This window comes from Petaurus breviceps, unplaced genomic scaffold (genome assembly GCF_028583685.1).
Source record: "Petaurus breviceps papuanus isolate PSGF00001 unplaced genomic scaffold, PetGlider_PUasm1.0 419, whole genome shotgun sequence".
Classification (NCBI taxonomy): domain Eukaryota; kingdom Metazoa; phylum Chordata; class Mammalia; order Diprotodontia; family Petauridae; genus Petaurus; species Petaurus breviceps.
The window spans coordinates 4,606,275-4,629,275 of NW_027186324.1; the positions used below are offsets into that span (position 1 = coordinate 4,606,275).

General features: G+C 38.2%; 1 protein-coding gene and 1 pseudogene across 24 annotated transcripts in view; one reads left to right on the plus strand and one right to left on the minus strand.

Annotated features, from left to right (window-relative positions):
* LOC138171194 (interleukin-1 receptor type 1-like) overlaps positions 1-23,001 on the plus strand; it is a 75,092-nt gene that overhangs the window by 38,954 nt on the left and 13,137 nt on the right. For 3 of the 24 annotated variants that reach the window (XM_069100565.1, XM_069100564.1, XM_069100587.1), the window contains 3 exons: positions 3,085-3,167; positions 17,047-17,113; positions 20,536-20,773. In XM_069100565.1, the coding sequence (XP_068956666.1) occupies positions 3,162-3,167; positions 17,047-17,113; positions 20,536-20,773 (311 nt within the window). In that variant the 5' untranslated portion in view covers positions 3,085-3,161. Of the gene's footprint in view, positions 1-3,084; positions 3,168-6,556; positions 6,624-6,827; positions 6,974-7,784; positions 7,847-8,215; positions 8,317-14,967; positions 15,044-17,046; positions 17,114-20,343; positions 20,369-20,535; positions 20,774-23,001 lie in introns of those variants that run through there. The other 21 variants (XM_069100578.1, XM_069100569.1, XM_069100579.1 and 18 more) reach the window with 16 other exon arrangements.
* Positions 10,156-13,979, minus strand: LOC138171193 (protein ECT2 pseudogene; annotated as a pseudogene).

Sequence of the window (23,001 nt, forward strand, 5' to 3'; positions counted from 1 at the left end):
TATATTATCCCGTTTCCTCTTTATAACTTAGGTGCTCTTAGCTCCATTTTACAGACAAGGACACTCAAATCTAGGGAGTAAAGGTGACTTAGTCATGGTCCCACAATTCAGAAGGATTTGAAAAAGATCTCTTCTGATGCTGGTGGCCTTTCCCTTACTCCACTATGTTTTTCTCAACCAGTTAAATGGATGAAGGGACTGAACGCTCTGCTGCCTGAAAAAAGCAGAGGTAATTTTCTCAAAATAAAGGAATGACTGGAAATAAGCTCAGGCCAGTAGTTTAATGTGCCCTTAGTCTGGTCTTTCCCTCTGAATGGGGTTACTAATAAGAAGTCAGAATTACTCATGAAAATACCCGAGAATGCTTTACTCAAAGGTGTTGTCTGAAGGAGATGCAGATCCAGTAGCTTCCAGAAGAAAATTCTGACACAGAAAAACTCACACCCATGACCTCAATTAGTGCCTGAGATTATGCTTGTACCAGATAAAGTACAAGCAATTGATAGATTTGGTTGATTCTAATTTTGTAGCAATATAACAGCAAATGGAACACTACCTTATAAAATAAATTAACCACGGAACATAGGTGAAATGGCCAGGTAAATAGTAAGCTAGTGTGGGATTCTGGACAACCTGGGCTTAAATCCCTTCTCAGGCAAATACTACTTGTCTGAACCTGGGTAAGTCACAGCCTCTCAGTGTCTAGGAAACTGTCTAATACTATTCAGTAGCACAGATCTGGTGCCCGTTAGTATCTCCAGTTTAAGTTCTCTATGCTAGTGAGAGGGAGCAGGGAATAGTGCATAGAGGGTCACGCTCTTATGAGAGCAACCTGAACTTGGGCCTCTGGCACATATACCAGCAGTCTGACATAGGGCAAGTCATTCAGTCTTTCAGTGCTTAGGCAATTCCCAAAGAGTTTTCCTATCTTTATGGGCAGCTAGATGACCCAGGGGATAAAGTGCTGGATCCCAAGTCAAGAAAGAGTCATCTTTCTGAGTTCAAATCTTGTCTCTAAGAATTACTAACTCTGTGACCAAGTCTGTGTGAAATTGTGAATTACTAACTCTGTGTGCAAGTCACTTAACCAACCCTGTTTACCTTAGTTTCCTCACCTGTAAAATGATCTGGAGAAGGAAATGGCAAACTACTCAACTATCTTTGCTAAAGCAAAAGCAAAAACACAACCCAAATAGGATCGCAAATAGCCGTACATAATTAAACAACCATTTCTTACCTATATTGATAGAGGAAGTTTCTAAATGCGGGTGAATTTCAGGTGGTTCCTACACTGAAGAAATTGCAGGTTCAGGCAAAAATGATGGTGGTGGTAGGTGGGTAGATAGGTAGGTAGGTAGGTGGGGGAAGCTAATACTCTTAGAGTGAATCAAGGGAAATAGGATTTGAAATTTGCCTTCTTTGATGTGCTTTACTACTGTCTTGTAACACCCAACTTTCTCCTGGCCTTGCAGATCTTGTTGCTTTTCTGGCATCTTAAGCAGTTTTCATTATCATTGCTAGTTGTAAGCGGCAGCTAACATTATGCAGGGTGTTCCTAAAGTCTAGACACATAGGAAATCTCATTAACTATGCACATTTTCAAAAAATGAAATGAATGAAATTTTCAACATTTTATTCAATTAGCATAAATTTTAGCCATTGAATTTCATATGGAATAAAATTTTCATATGGAATATTTTCATATGGAATTTCATATGCAATAAAAACTTTCATTAGCTATTGGGGCTATTTTCCATATTAATTAATGAGATTAATATAATTAATTAGATTCCCCGCTGATAATGTCTTTCGTTTTTTTGGGTTTTTTTTTTTTTGGAGGGCAATTGGGGTTAAGTGACTTGCCCAAAGTTACACAGCTAATAAGTGTTAAGGGTCTGAGACCAGATATGAACTCAGGTCCTCCTGTCACCAGGGCCGGTGCTCTACTCACTGCACCACCTAGCTGCCCCTCTCCTATGTTTTCCTATGAAATCTCATTTATGCTAATTGCATAAAATGTTGAAATTAAGGAGATAGGAAAGGACCCATCTTCATTACTTTAAGCACTGTGATTATATACTAAATCAAAGAACAAGCCACTAAGTTTTCTGCTTAGTGTAGTGCCTGGCATGTAGTTAGTATTTAATAAATACTCCTTCTTCTTCCTCACACCAACTCCAATTGCAACTTAGCAGACAGTTTTTATGAGTTGCTGTGACCAAAATGTTCCTCACCGTGCTGCTGCCAAGCTGAGCTGGTCCTCAGATGAAAGAAGATTCATGTTCAGTCCAATCCTCCGAACCTCTACTGGTTGCTGGAGCGTGATGGGGTTTGTATGCTCTGACATAGTCTGAGGTCCCAGTGTCACCAACATGTTATAATTGTGGTAAGACTTTATTGGAACATGCATATTAGGATAAGGGCATGCAGATGCACCATTTCCAGCAGTATGGCATAGTTGTAGGGATCCATGAAGAAACTGCATCAGACTGGCAAAAAAGTCCATCACTTGAAGATATGTTGGCTTTTAGTGCAGCATTCTCTATGAGTGAGATGAAGAAATCTCAGTGGTAGCTTTTTCCAAAAGGGCCTATTTTCACACACCTGAGACTGTCTCAGTTTCATCTCTTTCTCTCCACTCACAAGGCCAGCACCTCAGCAGAGGCCTTCATCACCTCTTACATAGACGACTATTCATTGTTCTCTTTTTTTTTAGTTATGTCCAACTCTTCATGACCCCATTTGGGGTTTTCTTGGCAAAGATACTGGAGTGGTTTGCCATTTCCTTCTCCAGCTCATTTTACAGATGAGGAAACTGAGGCAACCAGGGTTAAGTGACTTGCTCAGGGTCACACAATGGCTGGGATTGGATTTGAACTCAGATCTTCCTGACTCCAGGTTCCATACTCTATCTACTGTACCACATAGCTGCCAGAATCATGAAATCTTCCTGGACTTTAGTTGTTTTGTGGGCAGCATGAGAATATTATTACATTATATCATATATTATTAATTAATAACAGTATGTTATATATAATATTATATTAGCTGATCTGTGAGATCTCTTCTGGCTTTTAATCCTAGGATCCTACTTTTGGGAGTAGAGGAGTGACTGTGATTTCACTGACAGAGAACAGCCAGTGAGGAATGCCTCTCTACCAATGCAGGTGAGCACCTGCTATATACAACTTATTGTATATAGCACTGAGAAGTTATACTCCAGGATGTGTCAGGGATAGCACTCAATCCCAAATTTTTCCAGCTTCTATACTGGCTTACTATCCACTGCCTGTCACTTGATCTGACTCTAGCTGAACAATTTATACCTTCACAATAATCTTATGTTTGTATCATGCTTCCTATTTTTCAAAGTCATTTTCCTTATCTCATTTTATACAGCAGTTTGTCCTTGCCTAATTTGTTTAGATAAGTATTCTGGATTGCCCTGTTTTGGCTTCAATTCTTGGTTTTATTTTGCTGTATCTTTTTCTTGGGGTTTCCTGAATGAAGAGATAGCATTTACTCATATCTACTTAAAGTACGTTCCCTTTGAGAAAAATCTAGTATTCTGGTCACACAGTTTTTGTTTGTTAAGCAAAGAAACCTAGGCTTTGAAGTTTGGGGTGGGTATTTATATAATCTCTGTGTGCTACAGAATTGAAAAAACACTTATTTCTAATTTAGAAAGTATAGTGCTAACATTTTCAGCCACCATCAAGATCCTTTTACAGTTCTTGGGTACAGGGTGGAATCTACCAAAGGAGTCCCCAGGTAGTTATTAAGTTAGAGCCTTATTCATTCATTTGGCAAGATTTAAATTTGTCTTTGTTGACTATGACTGTGCATTTACAAAAACCCGGAAAGCTCACAATTTCCTAAGATATCCACTTATCTGTAGCTCTTTGACATAAAAGAGAATGACAGTGAAAATGTGGGTCTTTGGAAGTATTAAATTTGAATCAACAACAGTATTCCCAAGTGTCCGTAGTGTCACCAAATTTTAGATATGGAGGGAACATAAAGAACTGCTTTAGGAAATGTTTGGTTGCATAACTTTGAGAACCATTTCACTTTGTCTTTAAACTTTTATCTTTTCTGGAAAAAATATTTGAGATTGCTTTTAAGAAGTGTTTGACTGTAAAACCGATGCTTGTCTATAGTCTCAAGGACCGTGTAATCCTTGGCACCCTCTGCTACATTTTGTATCATTTCACTAATGATTTGGGAAAGCATTGATTATAACAATTTTGTCTTTTGGGTACGTTTCATATATTGCAATGGTCAAAAGATCTAACACTTAGTGGTTGACACCTTGGCACCCAATTAATAAATGCTTGTTGATGGACTGATTGAATTGTAATCTCTCCTCATTAATCTTTGCTGGTCCTCAGACAGACTAGTAAAGTACAGTGAGACTGTACTTTAAAGCCTTTTAATTTGTCAAAAACTTGTGCGGAGCTCCTCACTGACCTCTCCTCTGCTCTCCCCCCTAACTTTGGCTAGCTCAGCATAACCTCTGTTTCATGAAAAGGTATCACAATAGGACTTGTATAAAGAACAAATAGATCACGTACGGTTGTCATGTTTTCATATTTAATGGTACAATTCTCCTTTCTTCCCACTGAATTGTCACGATATCAATGGGATGAGGAGGTATAAAGTTTTTATAAGCTTTTGGTGCCTATTCTCAGCTGTCTTCCCTGGTCCCCCAAACTGTCCTTGATTTGTGACCTTATGATCTTTGAGATTCCCTCTCCCCCTCCCCTTACTGAATGACTTACACAGAATCACATAGCAGCAGTAGTACAATTAATTGGGATCTAGATATAACATTTCTCCCCTTCTTCATTCAGTGTTTCTATGAAGCTTAAAATGAACCGATGCTCTAAACTGAAGGTATAGATATATTTTTGAAATCAAGCCAAGGCAGGGTTTTGGGAGGTGACTGGTAGGATAGGTGAATTGAAAGTTAAGAATGTTTTCTAAGTTTCAGATTTGTTATACTCTGCTGTCATAGTTTTGAGAAGCCAGGGGAAAAGGATTAGGCAGCTCCCTCCAGCTTTACTGAGTTAATTGATTCTCCCTACTGGAGTGGATAACTTGGGAATCCAGTTGCTTGAGTGTTAACTAACCTCTATGTTGGTTAGTGTGAATCAAAATAATGACTAACAATTCCATAATGTTTGCCTTGAGCTATGTATTGAGTCTCCGAGAGGTTAAGTAACTTGCCTGGAATCACACAGCTAGCAAGTGTCACAAGTGAGATTCAAAACCAGACCTTCCTGACTCCAAAGTCACGCTATTCTTTGTCTTTGCCAGTTCAATACTTCTGTTGTGGAGATTTGGGGAAATGTTTTTCTGAGTTAGTGATGGAAAGGAATGGCACTGACTCTGGTGAATGAAATGTCACATACTTCAAAAGCTCTTTCTTTTAATAGTAGGTGAGCATGTGATATGTTGTTTCCAATTATTCAGAGATTCTGTTCATTGAACTGAATTCATGTTGAAGAAAATCATTAGGAGTCTAGTCAGAAATTTATTTCATACTTATACCATACATTTACCTTTTAAAAAATCTCATTAAAAGTAATTGTATTGATTGACTCTGAATGACTTAGCTATTCTCAGCAATACAGTGATCCAAGACAATTCTGAAGGACTCAAGATAAAAATGCTATCCACCTCCCGAGAAAGAATTGGTAGAGTCGGAATGCAGATTTTAGCAGACCAAAAAAAGTTTCTTAAAAAAGTATGCTTTAAAAAGTATCCTGGAATTTTAATAAAATTACTATATTGGTGGTTTTATTATTAAAAGTATTCTTTAAAAAAATTTGGGCCCTTAACAGTTGCTGGCTTTTTTTCCTTCAGAATCAGGTAATAATAATAGTAATAATAATAATAATGATAATAATAATAGAAAATAGTATTAAAGAACAATAAGACTAGAAAATTGCTTCCATGATATATAGACTTCCGACTAAGAATCGTAATAGTTACTATGTGCAGAGCATTTTTAAATTTACAGAGTATTTCCCTTATAATTACCCTTTAAGATATGCAGGGTGTAATGGAAAAGGATTTGGATTCTGAAGATTGGGTTTAAATTTCTCTCTGCTATTTGCTGACAGTAAGACCTTGGGCAAATCAATTTCCCTCTCTAGTTCTCAGTTTCCTAATCTGTAAAATGAGGAAGTAGACTAGATGGCCCCTATGATCTCTTTCAATTTTATATCTATGATCCCACGATCCCCATTTCACAGATGAGGAAACTGACACTAAAGAGTCTTGTCAGTGGTCATAGGGGCAGAACCAGGATTTGAACACAGATCTTCAGACTCCAAGTCTAGTATCTTGTCTGCTATATTACATTAAACTAGGCAGGCATGGTTCAGGATAGCCTGCAACTCTCTACTATAATAATAATAATAATAATAATAATGACAATAATAATGCTTAGCATTTATTTAGTGCTTTCAAGTTTGCAGATATTGCACGTTTGCTTTCAACTTTACAAATATTATATCATTTAACAACTCTATTATTATCCTCATTTCAGGGATGAGGAAATTGAAGCAGACAAGGGTTATGTGCCTTATCCAGAGTAACACAACTTGGTTAAGTATGTGAGTCTGTCTTTGAATTTAGGTCTTATAAAATAAAAATATGACGAAATAAGACAAAAATATGAATATATTATAGCCACATAATTTATCAAGTCAATAATACATTTCTTAAAAGTGTTTTATCTGTAAAAATATGTAAAGAAAGATACTATGAGACTTGTTACTTTGGTACCTTGTGATTTGAAAACGATTCTGTGTTCTCAGAGGCTATGCTTGAAGAAAAAGATACCTTGTAGCTTCTAAACTGTAGAAGCTTTGAGGATGATCCTGGTGATGAATTCTATGTCTCTCATCTAAGGACCAACCTAGTGAAATTAAGAGAGGTTCATCACTGGAGGGTTAGGCACCAGGTAATTAATTTTTTGGTCAGAGTGACTCATTAGAACGTACACTAAGGTGTGGGAACAAGACGTGAAGGAAGCACACATGGATGGAATCATAGGTCTCTGAAGTGTTTAAAGCATAGAACATTTCCATTAATTACTTTCTATACTTTGCAAATTGTGATGGGGTGGCCAGGTGGTGCAGTGAATAGAGCACTGGCCCTGGAGTCATAAGGATCTGAGTTCAAATCCGGCCTCAGACACTTAACACTTACTAGTCGTGTGACGTTGGGCAAATCACTTAACTACAACTGCTCTGCCTTCCCCCCTCCAAAAAGAAAAGAAATAAAAAAGAGTGATGTTCCTCGAATTTTACTCCAAACCCTCCCATTACACCAGTTGCAGTTTTATTACACTGCCTAGTAAATTTACTCCGAACCTACAAAAATTTTTTTTTATTACAAAGAACAGGGCTATAAGGCACTGTTATTATTTGTAATGTACTTTTTCACCTCACAGGAAGTTTGTATTTCTGCTGGCACACAGCTATTGAGAGCAGTGAGGATTTGGATTTTATCTGTATAAGACCTGTAAACTGTCTGAAGTAGCTTATCTTTCAGGAATAGCTATTGTTTTTTCCTTCTAGTTTCCTTCCTCTTTTAGGAGCCAGAAAGAATAGGTAATTAGACAGAGATGGCTTTTGGGTGAGTAATAGAACTGGAATACTTGAGGTTCATATCATTTCATGCTATGGTGGGGGAAAGGAGAAGCGCTATGCTTTATGAAGAGGTGTTGGCTGAGATGGCACCTGACTGTGTTACTCCTGGTTATCTCATAGGTACCATCTCACTCTCTTCCCCGTAAGCATCCAATGGCTCCCTCTGTCACCTTTCTCATAAAGTAAGTCATCATACTGCTACATTTCCAGTGAGCTCTCTGTGAAGTAACAAGGAGGATATTGCCTAGCTGGTTTCTGGAAAGACGTTAAAGGGTTCATGAGGGACTGAATTTCATTTAACCAAGTGGAAAGGGAATGGGGTAGACTTAGGTGGGGATTACATCATACCTTTTACCTCTGAGGTCAAAATACATGTGTGTGTGGTGGTGAAGGGCATGGGTACAACCCCTTACCAATAAAATCTTTGGGTGTGCCTAGGAAAACCAGACACACAAAAGACTAGATAGGGAAGTTGGGATTTCAGACTGCCCAAGAGCTGGGTCCCTCTAGCCTTCTAACTCTGTACTGTGTTCATTTCAATTCTGTTTTAGTAAATGGACTCGGATCCACATATGAGGAAGAGATTCTTTGGATCATGATGATTTGGGGAGACTAGAATCTCAATGGGATGATGGCAAACTAGGAGACATTTGTGAGTTATCATTTGAGTTATTCCTCTCCCTAGACAGAAAACTTAAGACAGCCATGGGAAAAGTCAAGGTTAGTGGAAAACAAAACAAACAAATAACCCAGCAACAAACAACTGATGTTTCATGCAGGTTGCAGGAATGAAGTGGTATGTAGTTCAAGCTCTGCATACTTTCTAGCCAGACTGTAAGCTCCTTAAGGGCAGGAATTGTCTTTTGCCTCTTTTTGTATGCTCGGCACTTAACACAGTCCCTGGAGCATAGTAGACGTTTAAATGTTTATTGATTAATTTGTTGAGTAGAGCAACCCACCAGGATGGGTTTTTCATGTCCATTGAGCTTAGAGCACCACCTTGTGTTTAAGTCATAGCTAACATTCTAGATGGTCACGTCAAGGCACCCTTCATAGTGCTATTAATAGGTGAAATGCTGCTTCTACCCTTGTCAAAGTGAAAAAAAAAGTGCTTCAGAATTGTTTTTTTGGTTAATTGTGTGACATATAACAGGGCAGCAAAAATATTAAGAGATTGTTCTGAAATTTGTTTATGAAGTTCAGCTCATCTCACTGGTTGAACTTGAACAAAGTCCTTAAAATTTTTTCCTCAGATTTTTGTCTTTTGGTTTTAGAAAGTATGAATCAGGTCTAGACAACTACCACCTGGTTCCTTCCACTTCCTGGTTTCTTTTGTCATAGTTCTTAATTCTGGTCTCACCCGCCCATAATCTCTTATTGTCAACACACAATAATACAAGAAGTCTGGTGCTGGCAGTGACATTAGAGGCCCTGGGTTCAAAGGCCACCCTCGATCCTACCTTTTCGACCTTGGGCAAGTGACAACATCCTTCTGCCTTACTTTCATCATATATAAAATGTGTGTGTGTGTGTGTGTGTGTGTGTGTGTGTGCTTTGAAGTGGCCCTTAGAAATGGCCAGGTCTATGAGTGCCAGGTCTATTATGAGGTCAGCCCAAAGCATAGTTACCCTTCTCAACCCAAGCTCTTCTCACTTTCTGGTTACTGCACAGTTCCTTTTATTATTCCTTATTCTATCCCTGACAAGTGTTTTCCTCACCTTAAGTACTGCTGGTAGCCTTATATGATCCTCATTGTTTCCTGACCCCAATATAGAAATGCTTCATCTATTTGTCATTGTTTGGGGAAATAAATTTTGTTTCAGATACTTTTGCTAAAGGCATTTAATTTCTTTCCAGTACTTTGTGTGGAAGTTTTTCTTTTTCTTTTTTTTGGAGGTTTTTACATCTTTATTTACACAGTTCTTAGTTTTAAAAACACATCAAAAAAGGGCCGTTTAATATCCTCAAAAGCAGCACTCTGGTTACATATACAGCATACAACTGGATGTAGTCAATTAATTTCTCAAAACAAAAAGCTGAGAATTACTAAATGGCATCAATGTGTTTAGACTAGTCCCTAAACAGATAAGAAAGGCAGACAAATACCCATAAGAAAAAGGTGATTATTTCAAAATATTCACTATGACAAAAAAAACAAGACTATATTCTGTTAAAATTAGACAATTTGGAATGGAGCTTTTTTTTTACAGTAGATAAATGAATTTAATTTTACAACTGATTCAGAACCACAATCCAGGTTTCACAATGAAATGCCCAAATATATACATGCATTTTAAAAGCAGATAAGCAAACAATGCTAACTTTCAAAATAATTTTGATTAAATGCTATAAATACACTATCAGCATAATTTTTTCATAGTCTTGTACTTCAAAGTGAACTTTTGCAAACTGTAAAACTAAATTGTAAAAGTATCTCAGTTGCTAACGTATGATAAAACATTTGGACTCTGAACTAACTACATGTACCCACTGACCTACTATTTCTGTGCAAAACATACAATATTTTCAAAACCAGGTCACTATAATCTATAAAAGGATTTTGATCATTTCTGTTACACATTTTCATATGGGAGCATATCATCATTTTTTTTCCTCATGTGCCAGATTTGTAAACACAATAATAATAAGCTATACAACAGGGAAATTACTGTACTTGAAGAAGTGCTGTGAGTCCTTCCTGGTTTCTTTTGTCATAGTTCTTAATTCTGGTCTGCTGAGTCAGCTGCCAGGGAAATCATTCATTCGGTGAGAATCTTGACAAGGTTACTTGATCTCTGCACTGAACATGGCATTTAAATACAAAGATGTATTTCATAAGATCGTTAATAAGGGCTTTGCAAAATAGTTTACATCAGAATCTTTGCATCCAACAATAAAATCATGTATTGTATCGAAGGATCAAAATTAAGATATTGGCATGGGAAGAGGAGCTTAAACAAATAAATTACATCTAAACCAATATCAAATTCTTCACTTAAGTTTCTATTTATAATTGAGCAACCGATTCCTTTAAAAAATTCAAATGGTTAATTTAGTGTTACCTAGCTTCCTCCCAGGTTTCATCAAGTGCTAATGACAGTACTATTTAAGTCAGTTTCTTGTCTTAAGAATAAGCTGCTTGTCAGTCACTGGATTAAGACATCATACAAGAGGAGAAACTTCCTATCAAATGAGTTGTAGATCAGCTTAAAGTATGACTCCTCTTCTCAAAGAAGGCTGGAAGGCTACCAAGGGAAGGAGATGGAATACCTGCTAATGAGGACATGCTGGCCAGGCAGCTGCCTACATAAGTATCACTGCTGGAGTGAAGGCTCCTTCCCTCCATGCTGCTCTGCGGAGCTATCAGAGTCCTTCGAAAAGCTCTCTTCGGAGTTTTGGTGAAGGAAAATGCCCCGGCAACCCTTTTAGAAGTCTTTTTAATTGCTCTGGATGCCCTACTCAATGTACTATCCATATCTTTTGTATTTACTTCAAAAGGTTCTGGATCTGCAGTATAAATAAGGTTTTCAGCATCTGCTTTACAAATGGTGTTGGCCACATGTTGGCACAGCATCTTCAGCCAGGTGTCTTTGGGAAGGTCCTCTGATGTCATCTGGAAACTGAGCAGTACATTCTCCTGTTCTGTTGGTGGCCTCACAAGTCGGGCAAAAGCATTATGGCAATCTTCAGTCTCTTCTATATCTAGCACCTTCTTCATCTGAGAAAGATGAATGTGTTTAAGGGCTGCAGGGGGTCTGGTTTGACTATGAAGACTCTTGAATGCGCCAATAACCTTGTGCCATTTCCTTGCTATCTCCAAGCAATCATTGAGGAGAAAGAGAGTTACTTGTTCTCCTGGGTCACATGGATGTTCACCCAAAGATATGGTTTCAACTCTTGGCACCAAACTTCGGTGAGAGGACAAAAGATTAGCTGGGCATCCATCTACTTCATAGACAACATCAAAAATTTGCTTTTGGGCTTCTGTTTTCCTCTTATCCTCATTAATATGTGTCATTACTTCCTTTAATGATCCAATAGCTCTCTCTAGTGTGTTCTTGTCAGGGTTATCATCTGAAGTATGTTTCTTAAGTTCATTTACAAGTACAATTTACAATACTAGATAACCGCTGTACAGGTTGAATGAGAAGTTCACCAAGGCTCTGACGCCCACGTTCTGGTTTAGCTTGTTTTATCTTTAGGAAAGCATCAAATCTTGGCTTCTGTTTTTCACACTTAACAACTGTTTCTTTACTCGTTTCAAAGAAGTTTAAAAAGGAGGGTAAATTTTCACCAAATCTTTGGAATATTTCAGAAAGATGTCACCAATACTTTTGCTTTCAACCCAATTGATAATGAGGTCTTCAAGATCCTCCTTTATTTTGGTGTGTACATCAAAGATATCAGGAATGCTACCAAAGATGGCCTTAATCTCTTCCGGTGCAAGGATGGGTCCTCCACGCTGTCCTTTCTCTTCCAGTGGAACTTGAAATAACTGAATAGTTGTTTCTAGAATATTTACATAATTACTTTCAGTCTGATAAAGTTCTTTTGCTACCTGCCACCTTGCTGACTCCTTTGGAGGAATAGGAGTGGAATTTTTGGAAGGCTTAGTACAAGATTTTGGTGTTTCTCCATAGTTACTACTGGAGTCCGGTATGTTGGAGATATCCAACAGCAACCCTATAGAAAGGGAATGTTCAGCCAATGGGCGTTTACGAGGGGGGAATGGGGATATATCAGTTTCTCTCGCCAGCTGAGCAAGTGTCTCTTTTAAATGGCGTCACTTACAATTGCTGTTTGGGGTACTCAAAGAAAGGAATGACACTGATTTCTTGAGTTCAGGAGTATTAGCCTTTTCATATAAATACATAGATTCTCCAGCTCTGGCATCCATCTGAATACTGCTCCAGAACCACTCTTGGTTTACAACATAAAGTTTCTTTGAAGGTTCAAATGGAAGCTATTTTATTGCATTTTCTTCAACTATGAGGTGTGTGCACCATCCATCTCCAACTGGCAAATAGTGACCTCCTTGCATTTCAGTCATTTCTTCCACATTAGCCTTCTCCTCATCTGAGAATCCCAGAAAACTCAGCATGCAATCTTGAAATGGGGGAACTTTCAATTCATTTCTAAATTTATCAGCTGCAGCACAGAAATCCTGTTCATTTCTCCTTTCCAGGCCTTAAAAATCCATTCTGGCTTCATAATAGGAGTGCCTAGACTAACAGCAGCCATGAAATTTTCTCCTTGTGTACAATTTGCCACCAAATGTGGAACTTTAGAATTAAAGTCCTTTCGGATGGTTCCACCCATATAATGGGCCAAAGTCACCGATCTGACCAGTTCTTCTTCTTCCTAAATCCTGTAAAGCACAGCACCAGATTCACCTTGCTTGCACAGTATAGAGGGCGGCAAGAATATGGCAAAGGCCCCTCTTTTTTTGCACAATTAAGCACAACTGGGGGGCCAAGAATTCTATAATCGGCCTTATATAAGTCATTAAGACAGCATCCTGAAAGTCCATGACCACAAATATGTTTTCAAATTCTGGAGAATCTGAATCTTCAAATTCCTCCACTGGTTCCATCTTTAGGTAGGGTACTTTTATTTCCATGTTAATATTACTTTCTATTAACTTTTCTTCCACTTTTCTGGGGCAACTTTCTCTTATCTTTATAACTGGGACTTCCATTATTTTAATGGTTTTTAAGGCCTTTCTAAGTTCTTGTCTTCCAGCTTCTTGAACCAGCATTACTCGAGTTTCAATCTGAGCCATTTCTTCATCAGCATATGAAACAGATTCAATAAGTTCATTTTCTTTGGAAATTTCAGGAACTTTAGAATCAGAAATAGAGGAATCTGCCAAGAGACTCTTCCCAACAGTAGATACTAATATACCGGTTAGCCATTATTGATTCTTCTCAACTTTTTTACCCACTGTTGCTGTCACGGTCAGTCTGGCCTCCGCCACCTCCAGCCGCATCCGCCATTCCCCGCCAGCTGCAGCCGCCCCCAGAAGTTTTTCTCAAACATATTGTACACTTCCTTGCCTTCTGAACATCATTTAAATTCTGGGGTTTTGGCTCTGTTCCAAGTAATTATGATAGCCATATTTCCTAAACTAAAAATCAGAACATATGATCTGAGAAATGGATATTTCTTTTTGCAAAGATTTGTTAAGCATGTATACATTATTTTCCTGAGATTGGGACTGCCCTGGAAAATCCTGGACATATGTATGATTGCCATGTGGTTTGGATAAAGTTGAGAGATAAGTGATCTCTAGGCAGGCAAGGTGTTACTATTCCTACTAACTTTGGCATAAAGTGTTCTCAATCCTGATTCCACACCTGTCCTTTCCCTTTTAGGAACCTATCCTTCTCCCATCTAATCCTGAACCAGATCTACTTTCCAGTTCTCTTTCCATGTTGATTTCCTGATATCATCCATCCTGGCCCTGATGTTTATTTCTTCCTTTGTCAAATTCCTCAATTTCCCTATAATTCTACCATATCCTTGTTCCAGTCATGTATATGTGTATATGATAGGCACATCCCAGTTCTGGCCCTAACTTTCAACTCTTTATTGCCAAATTTCTAGGAAAAATTGGCTAGACTAAATGTCTTCACTTCTTACCACCTATTCCCTTCTTAACCTTGTGCTTTGGAAAAGGGATTTCCTTCCCTTCCCTTACTCCACTAAAACTATTTCCTAAAGGTTACCAGTGATTCAGGTCTCATCTGTGGCTTCTCTGTGATTTTTTATATTGTTGACCATTCTCCCCTGTTGGATATTCTCTTCTTTCTTAGTTTTAGAAAGAAACTTTCCTGGTTATCTCCATTGCCTCTCTTAATTTTTCTTTCTCTGCCTCTTTAACTGGCCTGTCATTCTTTTCCTGGTCTGTCCATGTGTACCCCAGTGGTCTCCTCTTGCTTCTCCTAGACTCACATTTTTTTCCCCTTTCTGGTCTTTTATTTCTATTGCTACAACCATCGCCTTTATGCACATTGCTCCCAAATCTGGAGCTTTATAAAGGTATGTCAGTGTATGCATGAGCTTTGTTTGTTTATTAGTCCAATAATGTTTTGGGATTTGTGACTTGCAACTATCATTACCCTGTCCAACTAAAATCATTATTATAAACGGTGTGGTGAGAATTTGAAAATTTTCAGTAGACCCCTTGAATTAATTGAAGGCATTCTGGGATAATGAAGAACAGCAACAAGAGAGCTGTGCGTCTTGATTTGTATTCTGACTGCAGAAAATAAATTCACATACCTATATTGTTCTCTTTCAGACAAACAGACCCTTAAGAATGATGACCAGGACCTAACAAATTGTACCATGTAGCACAGGAAGAAATGAACTAGTAGGTAATGGAAAGAGCTCTCTTTGAAACAGATAGTCCACATCTGGGGTTGGTACATTGTTGCCTGCCTCTGGGCGTCAAGGGGTGGGACAGGCTGTACTACAGAACACTTGGTCTTAGGTTTTCAAAGTACTGCTATTCTGAAGCAGTCTTGACTGCAGTTTTGGCATGTTGGTCATTATTAGAGAAGCTCAGTCTGTTCCCATTAACAGTGATCTTAGGGGGGAGAAGGATTACTTGTCCTTGGAAATTCCTTCCTTCATGGACATTGGACCCAGAAGGCTCTACTGATTCTGCCTTCCCCTCAGCATTTTTACTATTATTATTTCATATCATAGGATCATAGATGGAGAGCTAGAAGAGACCTGACAGGCCATGTAGTCCAATTCCCTCATTTTCCAGATGTGGAAACCAAGACCCTAGAAGGTGAAATGACTTGCCCAAGGTCATGCAGGTAGTGTCTTAGGTAGGATTTTAACGCAAGTTCTTAGACTCCCAAGCCAGAATTCTTTCTTCTGTGTTTGTTAGTTTTGGGGGGGTGCAATGAACAGATAAGAATACAGATGATTACCATGCAAATTGTTTGAAATGCATAAACAGTTTGCCTTCTTAAGTGGGTCAAATTCTGTAAAAAAGGAAAACAAAACCCCAAACTACTTTCTGTTCAAATGATTATAAATCTAAAATAATGAAGGTTTCACTATGATTAAAAGATTAAGATAATTATCGTCAGGCACTTGAGTTAGTTCTTGTAGCTATAAATAAATATACAAATAAGCTTTAGTCCAATTTCTAATAGCATTTTGATCTATATAAGTACTTTAAAAAATTTTTAAAGCAATCGGAGTTAAGTAACTTGCTCAGGGTTACACGGCCAGGTGTTTCTGGGTGGGTGCTAAGTGTCTGAGCCTGGGATTCGATCCCCAGGTCATCCTGACACTGGAGCCAGTGCTCTTACTCGCTGAGCCACCTGGCCGCCCCTAAGCAATTGGGGTTAAGTAACTTGCTCCAGGTTACATGGCCAGGTGTTTCTGGGTGGGTGCTAAGTGTCTGAGCCTGGGATTCGATCCCTAGGTCATCCTGACATTGGAGCTGGTGCTCTTACTCGCTGTGCTACCTGGCCTCCCCTATATAAGCACTTCTTAAACTGTGGGTTTTGACCCCATCTGGGGTGTAACTGAATGTGGGGGTTGTGAAAAATTTGACAACACTAAAACTTTTCTGAATGGGCAATGACCAAAAATTAATTCTAAATCAAAAGCATGATGAGTCTCAAGTGTTTCTGGCAGTGCTTGCTCATGTTGCATTGCACCTACTTCATGGCAACCTTGGTTCTGAACATCCAATGTGCACCCTTTGCACTGCACATGCCATCACACCATGCAAGGCCAACAAATGTTGCCAGCAATACCTCGGCTCAGATTTAAGACTGTTGTCTCTAATAAATGGGAAAATTATGTGTATACAGAAGAACTGTTTTAAAATGAGTTTCTTTATGATTTATTATGAGTAAATGTTTTATTTGTATACCTATGGGTGCATAAAAATTTCTCTGGTGAAAAGGGGCTGCAAGCATAAAAAAGTTTAAGAAGTCCTGCTCTATACTAGAGATCAGCCAAAGGCTTCTTTTCTAAAACCTCATAAATGGAAAGCCCCAGGGGCAGCTAGGTGGTGCAATGACTAGAGGCCATCCCTGGAGTCAGGAGGACCTGAGTTCAAATCCAGCCTCAGACACTTGACACTTACTAGCTGTGTGACCTTGGGCAAGTCACTTAACCCCAACTGCCTTGCCTCCCTCCCTCATAAAAAAAATTAAATGGAAAGTCCAATCTCACCTTTGCTCTGTCCTAAGGATCTCTTGAATTTGTCATAACATTGAGAGCTCCAAAGGATCTTAGAAGCAAGTCCTCAGATATTCCTGGATTTTGCTCAGCACTGAATGAATGGGGGCTTTTTTTTAAAAGAAATTTTGCAGGGGCAGCAATGTTTTCTTATTTTTCTTTATAGGAAAGTATGACGACTCTATTTTGGTGTGCTTGCTACATAGTTCTATTTATTTCCTCTCTTGAAGCTGGTAAGTTAAATAAGATTTTCTTGTTTTAGTGTGTATTGGCAAAAAAAAAAAGACTATACGTGTGTTTTAGAAACAAAAATTCTTTTCAAATTTTTAAAGGACATGTTTCTGCTTAGATTAAGCATGTAAGTAATTATTGACTGATGAAACTGCTTTAGATATGGTGATTGTTTCTAAACAAAAGAATGATTAAGATACACAATTTTTTTTAATTAGGAAAAAACATTACAGAGGAGCTGTACTGGCAACTTAATCTACTATAAGCACTCACCAGAAAAAAAGAAAAAGAGAGAACAGAATTTAGTGTGGGTGAACTTTCATTCCTCTCAATTGGTGTGTCCTGAATTTGCTTTCCCCACTCTGTTGCTATTTAGATCATAGGGCCGTAGATGTAGAAATTGGAAGAGATGTCACAGACCTTTCAGTTCTTTCATACCTCTCACAGTGTGAGCCTCAAGTATGAGCCTAGATATATCATACTCATAGTTGCTTCATTTTGTTTAGGCTGGCAGAATAAAAGGGAACCGTTTTAATTGACTTCCCAATCATTGTTATTGTTGTTGAGTCGTGTCTGACTCTTTGTGACCTCATTTTTGGTTTTATTGGCAAAGATACTAGAGTGGTTTGCCATTTCCTTCTCTAGCTCATTTTACAGATGAGGAACTGAGTAAGTGACTTGCCCAGGGTCACACAGCTAGTAAGTATTTGAGGCCAGATTTGAACTCAGGAAGATGAGTCTTTCTGACTTCAGGCCTGGCACTCCATCCACTGTATCACCTCGTTGTCCTTTACTCCCTTCTAATAGAAGGACCCTGTTGAGTTTTCTTTGACTTCCTTATGCCCTGTCTTGTTCCATGGCAGCTAGGTGATGCATTAGATAAGAATGTGGGATGTAAGAGTCAGGAAGATCTTAGTTCAAATTTTACCTCAAACTCCTCCTAACTGTGTGACTCTGGGCAAATCACTTAGCCTCAGTTTGCTCCTCTGTAAAATGAGGATAATGATAGCTCCTACTTCACAAGGTTCTTATGTAGTGACTACTTAGGTAGTAACATAAAGTGCTTTACAAACCCTAAAGTGCTATAGAAATGCTAACTGCTGTTTTAATCATGGCAATAGTTATTTGTGCCGTGATCACCCTCTAATACAGACCTTCTTAATCAGGGTCTGTAAATCTGTTTGTTTTATTTCGTTTTTAATTTTGACAACCATATTTCAACATGATTGACTTCTTTTGTGAAGTTATGTATTTTATTTTATGTCTTTTAAAATACTATTCAGAGAAGGGGTCCATAGGCTTCACCAGATTGGCAAAGGAGTGTATGATGCAAGCAAGGTTAAGAACCCCTACTACAATACAATCCTACCTATGTTAGAAGTGCTTTTGAGAGTCTTTTCTCCCTCCCCATCACTTTTTCTACCAGCTAAATCTTTGCCTCTTTTTGTTTGTTTTTTTCTGTTTAAGAATAGAAGCCCTGGTTCCTCTCTGTCTGTCCTGGTCAAAAACTTAGCTGGCTACAGTGAAAAATACAATTTACATTCATTTCTCCCCCATATCGACCACCATAGATCCACCTGATCTATCCACAGTTGCTTCGTTTTGTTTAGTCTGGCAGAATAAAAGGGAACCATTTTAATTAACCTCCCAGCCATTGTTATTGTTGAGATGTGTCTGACCCTTTGTGATCCTATTTGGTATTTTCTTGGCAAAGACACTAGAGTGGGCTGCCATTTTCTTCTCTAGCTCATTTTAGAGATGAGGAACTGAGGCGAACAGGGGTAAGTGACTACTTCTTTTTAAGAAACCCTAGCCCCTTTCTACCCCTTTGTTTACTCGTTTCAGTCATGTCCTACTTTTCATGACCCCATTCGGGTTTTCTTGGCAAAGATACTGGAGTGGCAGCACTGATTTCTACCTAGAGCTGTTTAAAGATACAATACTATATTTTGAGTGGCAGGGTTATGTAGTAGATAGCTAGTTTTGGAGCCAGGAAGACAGCTCAAGTCACGTCACTGGCCATGTGACCTTGAGTAAATTACTTGACCACTAGTCTAGCCTAGAAGTGTCACATTCAAGACTCACAAACTTCCCCAGTAGGCAGCAACTAGATTAGAATGTAATTGGAAAATACTTAACAAAATAAATAACAATATAATACAACACAAATAATGTTGATTTGTGATTTTCTAAGTCACTATGTAGGGATCCATTTCTATTTCAGTTTGACACCATTTCTTTAGGCAAGAAGGTGGTTCCCAACATTTTTTTTGCTCTTCAAACCCCTCACAACAATAACAAATAATAATATGCTCCTTATAATATTCATAATCATTTACTGCTTAAGGCACCATTAAAGAATTTTTAGCATGAATAACTTGTACCTCAAAGGGTTGGCACTTTAATAACCACCAAATGGGAATTATTACTCTAAATTTCTGAGGAGATGCTGACCCACACTGAAAGGAGTTTTCTTCCTAAGGAGCTCCTTATAACAATGGAATCACAGGTCTAATTCCTATCTTATACCATCCTTTATGGGTGATTTAAGAGTTTTTCCTTTTTGGGGGGGCAATGGGGATAATGGGACTTGCCCAAGGTCATACAGCTAGTAAGTGTCTGAGGCTAGATTTGAACTCAGGTCCTCCTGACCCCAGGCTGATGTTTACTCCAATATCTAGCTGCCCCTAAGGGCTTTTTCAATTGTAATTTTGACTTCTTTAAAACCTAACCCCTTGGGAGTTCACTATATAGATGAGTTATATCTTTATTGGAGAAGAGTCATTTCATCCTTCGGGTGAAGGGAGGAAGTAATTGAGCAGTGATTCTACTCAGACCTTAAGATGAATAATATGTGTGTAGGACTTCTTTTCTATTCTGAACCTCAATTTCCTCATCTATAAAATGAAGAGATTGGATTAAATGATTACCTAGCACTCTTCCACAGCCTAAGGGACCTATTTGGCTGATTATTGCAAAGAGTTCTCAGGCACTAGTGGCTTTTTTGTTTGTTTGAGAAGCCATGGGGTTAAATGACTCGCCCAGGATCACACAACTAATGTCTGAGGCTGGATTTGAACTCAGCTCCTTGTGACTCTGGGGCTGATGCTGTCCATGCCCCCCCTTTAAAATAGTGAATAGATTAATGTAAATATTATAAGATAATAGGAATATAGATTTAGACCTGGAAGGTACCTTAGAATTCATCAAATCTAATCCCTTAATTTTACAGATGAGGAAACTGAGGACTAGAGAGGGTAAGTGACTCAATCAATGTCACACATCTAGTGCTTTGGGTGAGATTCCAAGCCAATTGTCCCTGATTCTCAGTCTTACACTGTATCTGTTATACTATGCTTCCTTGTATATAGTAAGCTTTGAATGGCATGATCTATAATTGGACATTCTTCTTTTGAATTTTTAGAAGATAATTGTATGGAGTTTGAAGATGAAATAGTACTAGTTATTTTTGAAGATGAGCTTGATGTTCGTCAATGTAGGTCAAGAGTGTTTGGTCCTCACAGTAACATAAGTTGGTATGGAAGTGACGGTAAGACCGTCATCTCTATGGATCAGAACTCTAGAGTCCACCAGCACAGAGAGATGCTTTGGTTTGTTCCGGCTGCATCAGAGGACTCAGGATATTATTACCATGTTGAAAGGTAAGAAGTTTTTTGGTTTTTGTTTTCCTCAGAAACTGAATGAAGTTAACAATATGGGTGATACACAGGGTGGGTTCTAATAGCCTGCTTGGGACCCAGGCAAATATTTTTTGCAGGACCTCTGTCTATATAAACAATTTGATTAAAAATCATTATAAAATTTATGGGTGCACAGGAGGTATGTTGACATATTTTTATGTTGTTATTCAGTTGTGTCCAGCCCCACTGGGCTTTTCTTGGCAAAGATACTGGAGTGATTTGCCATTTCCTTCTCTGACTCATTTTACAGATGAGCAAATAGGGTGAAGTGACGTGTCCAATGTCACACAGCTGATAAGTGTCTGGGGCCGGATTTGAAGTCAGGAAAATGAGTCTTCCTAACTCCAAGCCCAGCACTCTATCCACCATTTCACCTAACTGCCTTATCATTATACTCTGATATAAATTAAACTTAAAATCAGTTAAAAGTGTACTTTTAAAAAGTAAATTTAAATTATGTCAAATTAAATTCTATTATAATAATTATATCGTATTATAATTATATTACATTGTAATAATTATGTTGTAATAATTATATTACATAAATTATGTTAAATTAAAAGTATACTTTCTTCTAAATTCTCAATCCTTTGAAATATCTCACTAAAAGGTTATTATTGAAGGATAATATTCCAGGATTAGTAATATTATTGAAAGACAATAGTCCAGGATTATTTTGAAGACCTAAATATAAATGCATAATTGGTGAATATCAATACTTTTGATTATCTCCAACAGCAAACCAAGCAAATTCTATCTTGATCAGAACCACATCTGAAGCACATCCATATATGTAGTTGGTACTTTTATCATCTCATTAACATGTATTAGCACAGATAAAGTTGTGTCAGAATGATAGTCAAGAAAATCCACAAGGCAGTTAAATAAGTTCTAGCTTACAATACTCTGCAACTGGTGATTAGAATGTTCATATGAATTTTCAGGAAAATGTCCTCTTGAAGATATTCTCCCTGTCTTTTAAAAAAAAAATAAGTCTAGGGCTTTAACTTTTGCTGATAATGATGTTCATACTTTTGGTGACCTTCTCAAAGTCACATGGCAAAAAACTCCAAATCACATTTTAAATAATTGTCTACTGCAGAATGCTAGTGAGCAGTGAACACAATTTTGATCCCAAATTGATTAAATATGAGGTTGAAATCACTTGATCTCTTTTGTGCACTAAATGTACACTTTTAAAATAGGAGACTTTGATGTCATGACACAAAAAATTTGGGGGAATTGTAGGGGATGATTTCATAAAACACAGGACCTATTTGAAATGTATTAGCCCCTTAAATGCTCTAAAGAATAACTCTCATAACCCAGGCTTCTTTATGTCATTATTGTAAAAAAAAGTTTATAAGGTTTAGAATGAGCTTCATAGTACCTTTGACGGAACCCTAATAAACCTGCCCCCAGCCCCAACATTCTAACTTCCTTATGGGCCCCACCAAACAACAGGCATGTCCCGATTTAACCACATAATTTGGCTTTAAACACCCCACAGGCCCCCAGACTCAATACAGCCACTGACTTTCGCTAATCACTGCCCCCAGATCCAATTCATATATTTGAACAGGTGTGTTCTTGTACTAGCCACAATCTTGTACTCAGTTTATCCCAAGACAGGACCACAATAGCTTGTCAATCAGAAAATAGCCCGGCCAGGATATTTGACCACCGAATCATAGGTGGGACCCCTCCACTATTCCCTAATCCCTGGACAAACCCCTCCTGCCTTTTTTTTGGAGGGGGGAAGGCATGGCAATGGGGGTTAAATGACTTGCCCAAGGTCACATGGCTAGTAATTGTGTCAAGTGTCTGAGGCCAGATTTGAACTCAGATCCTTCTGACTCCAGGGCCAGTGCTCTATTCACTGTGCCACCTAGCCGCCCCTCCTCCTGCCTTTTTAATATTCGTAATTTCTGTTATGTAATTTCCTCTTTACCCTATAAAAATTCATCTTGCTTTCTCTGAAGTTGCCAGCTCCCCTTGGAACTTAGTCTGCTTCAAAATCTTAATAAATGCCTATACTTAGATTACAGGTGGTTTGACTCTGAATTCTTTGAGACGGTTCATGAAACTGCAATAGTTTTACTGGAAATTCTCCTTTTATACACAAAACAATCAGCATCAGTAAATACCAGTTACTCACTGATGCTCGCTCACACCTGTATGGGTTATGA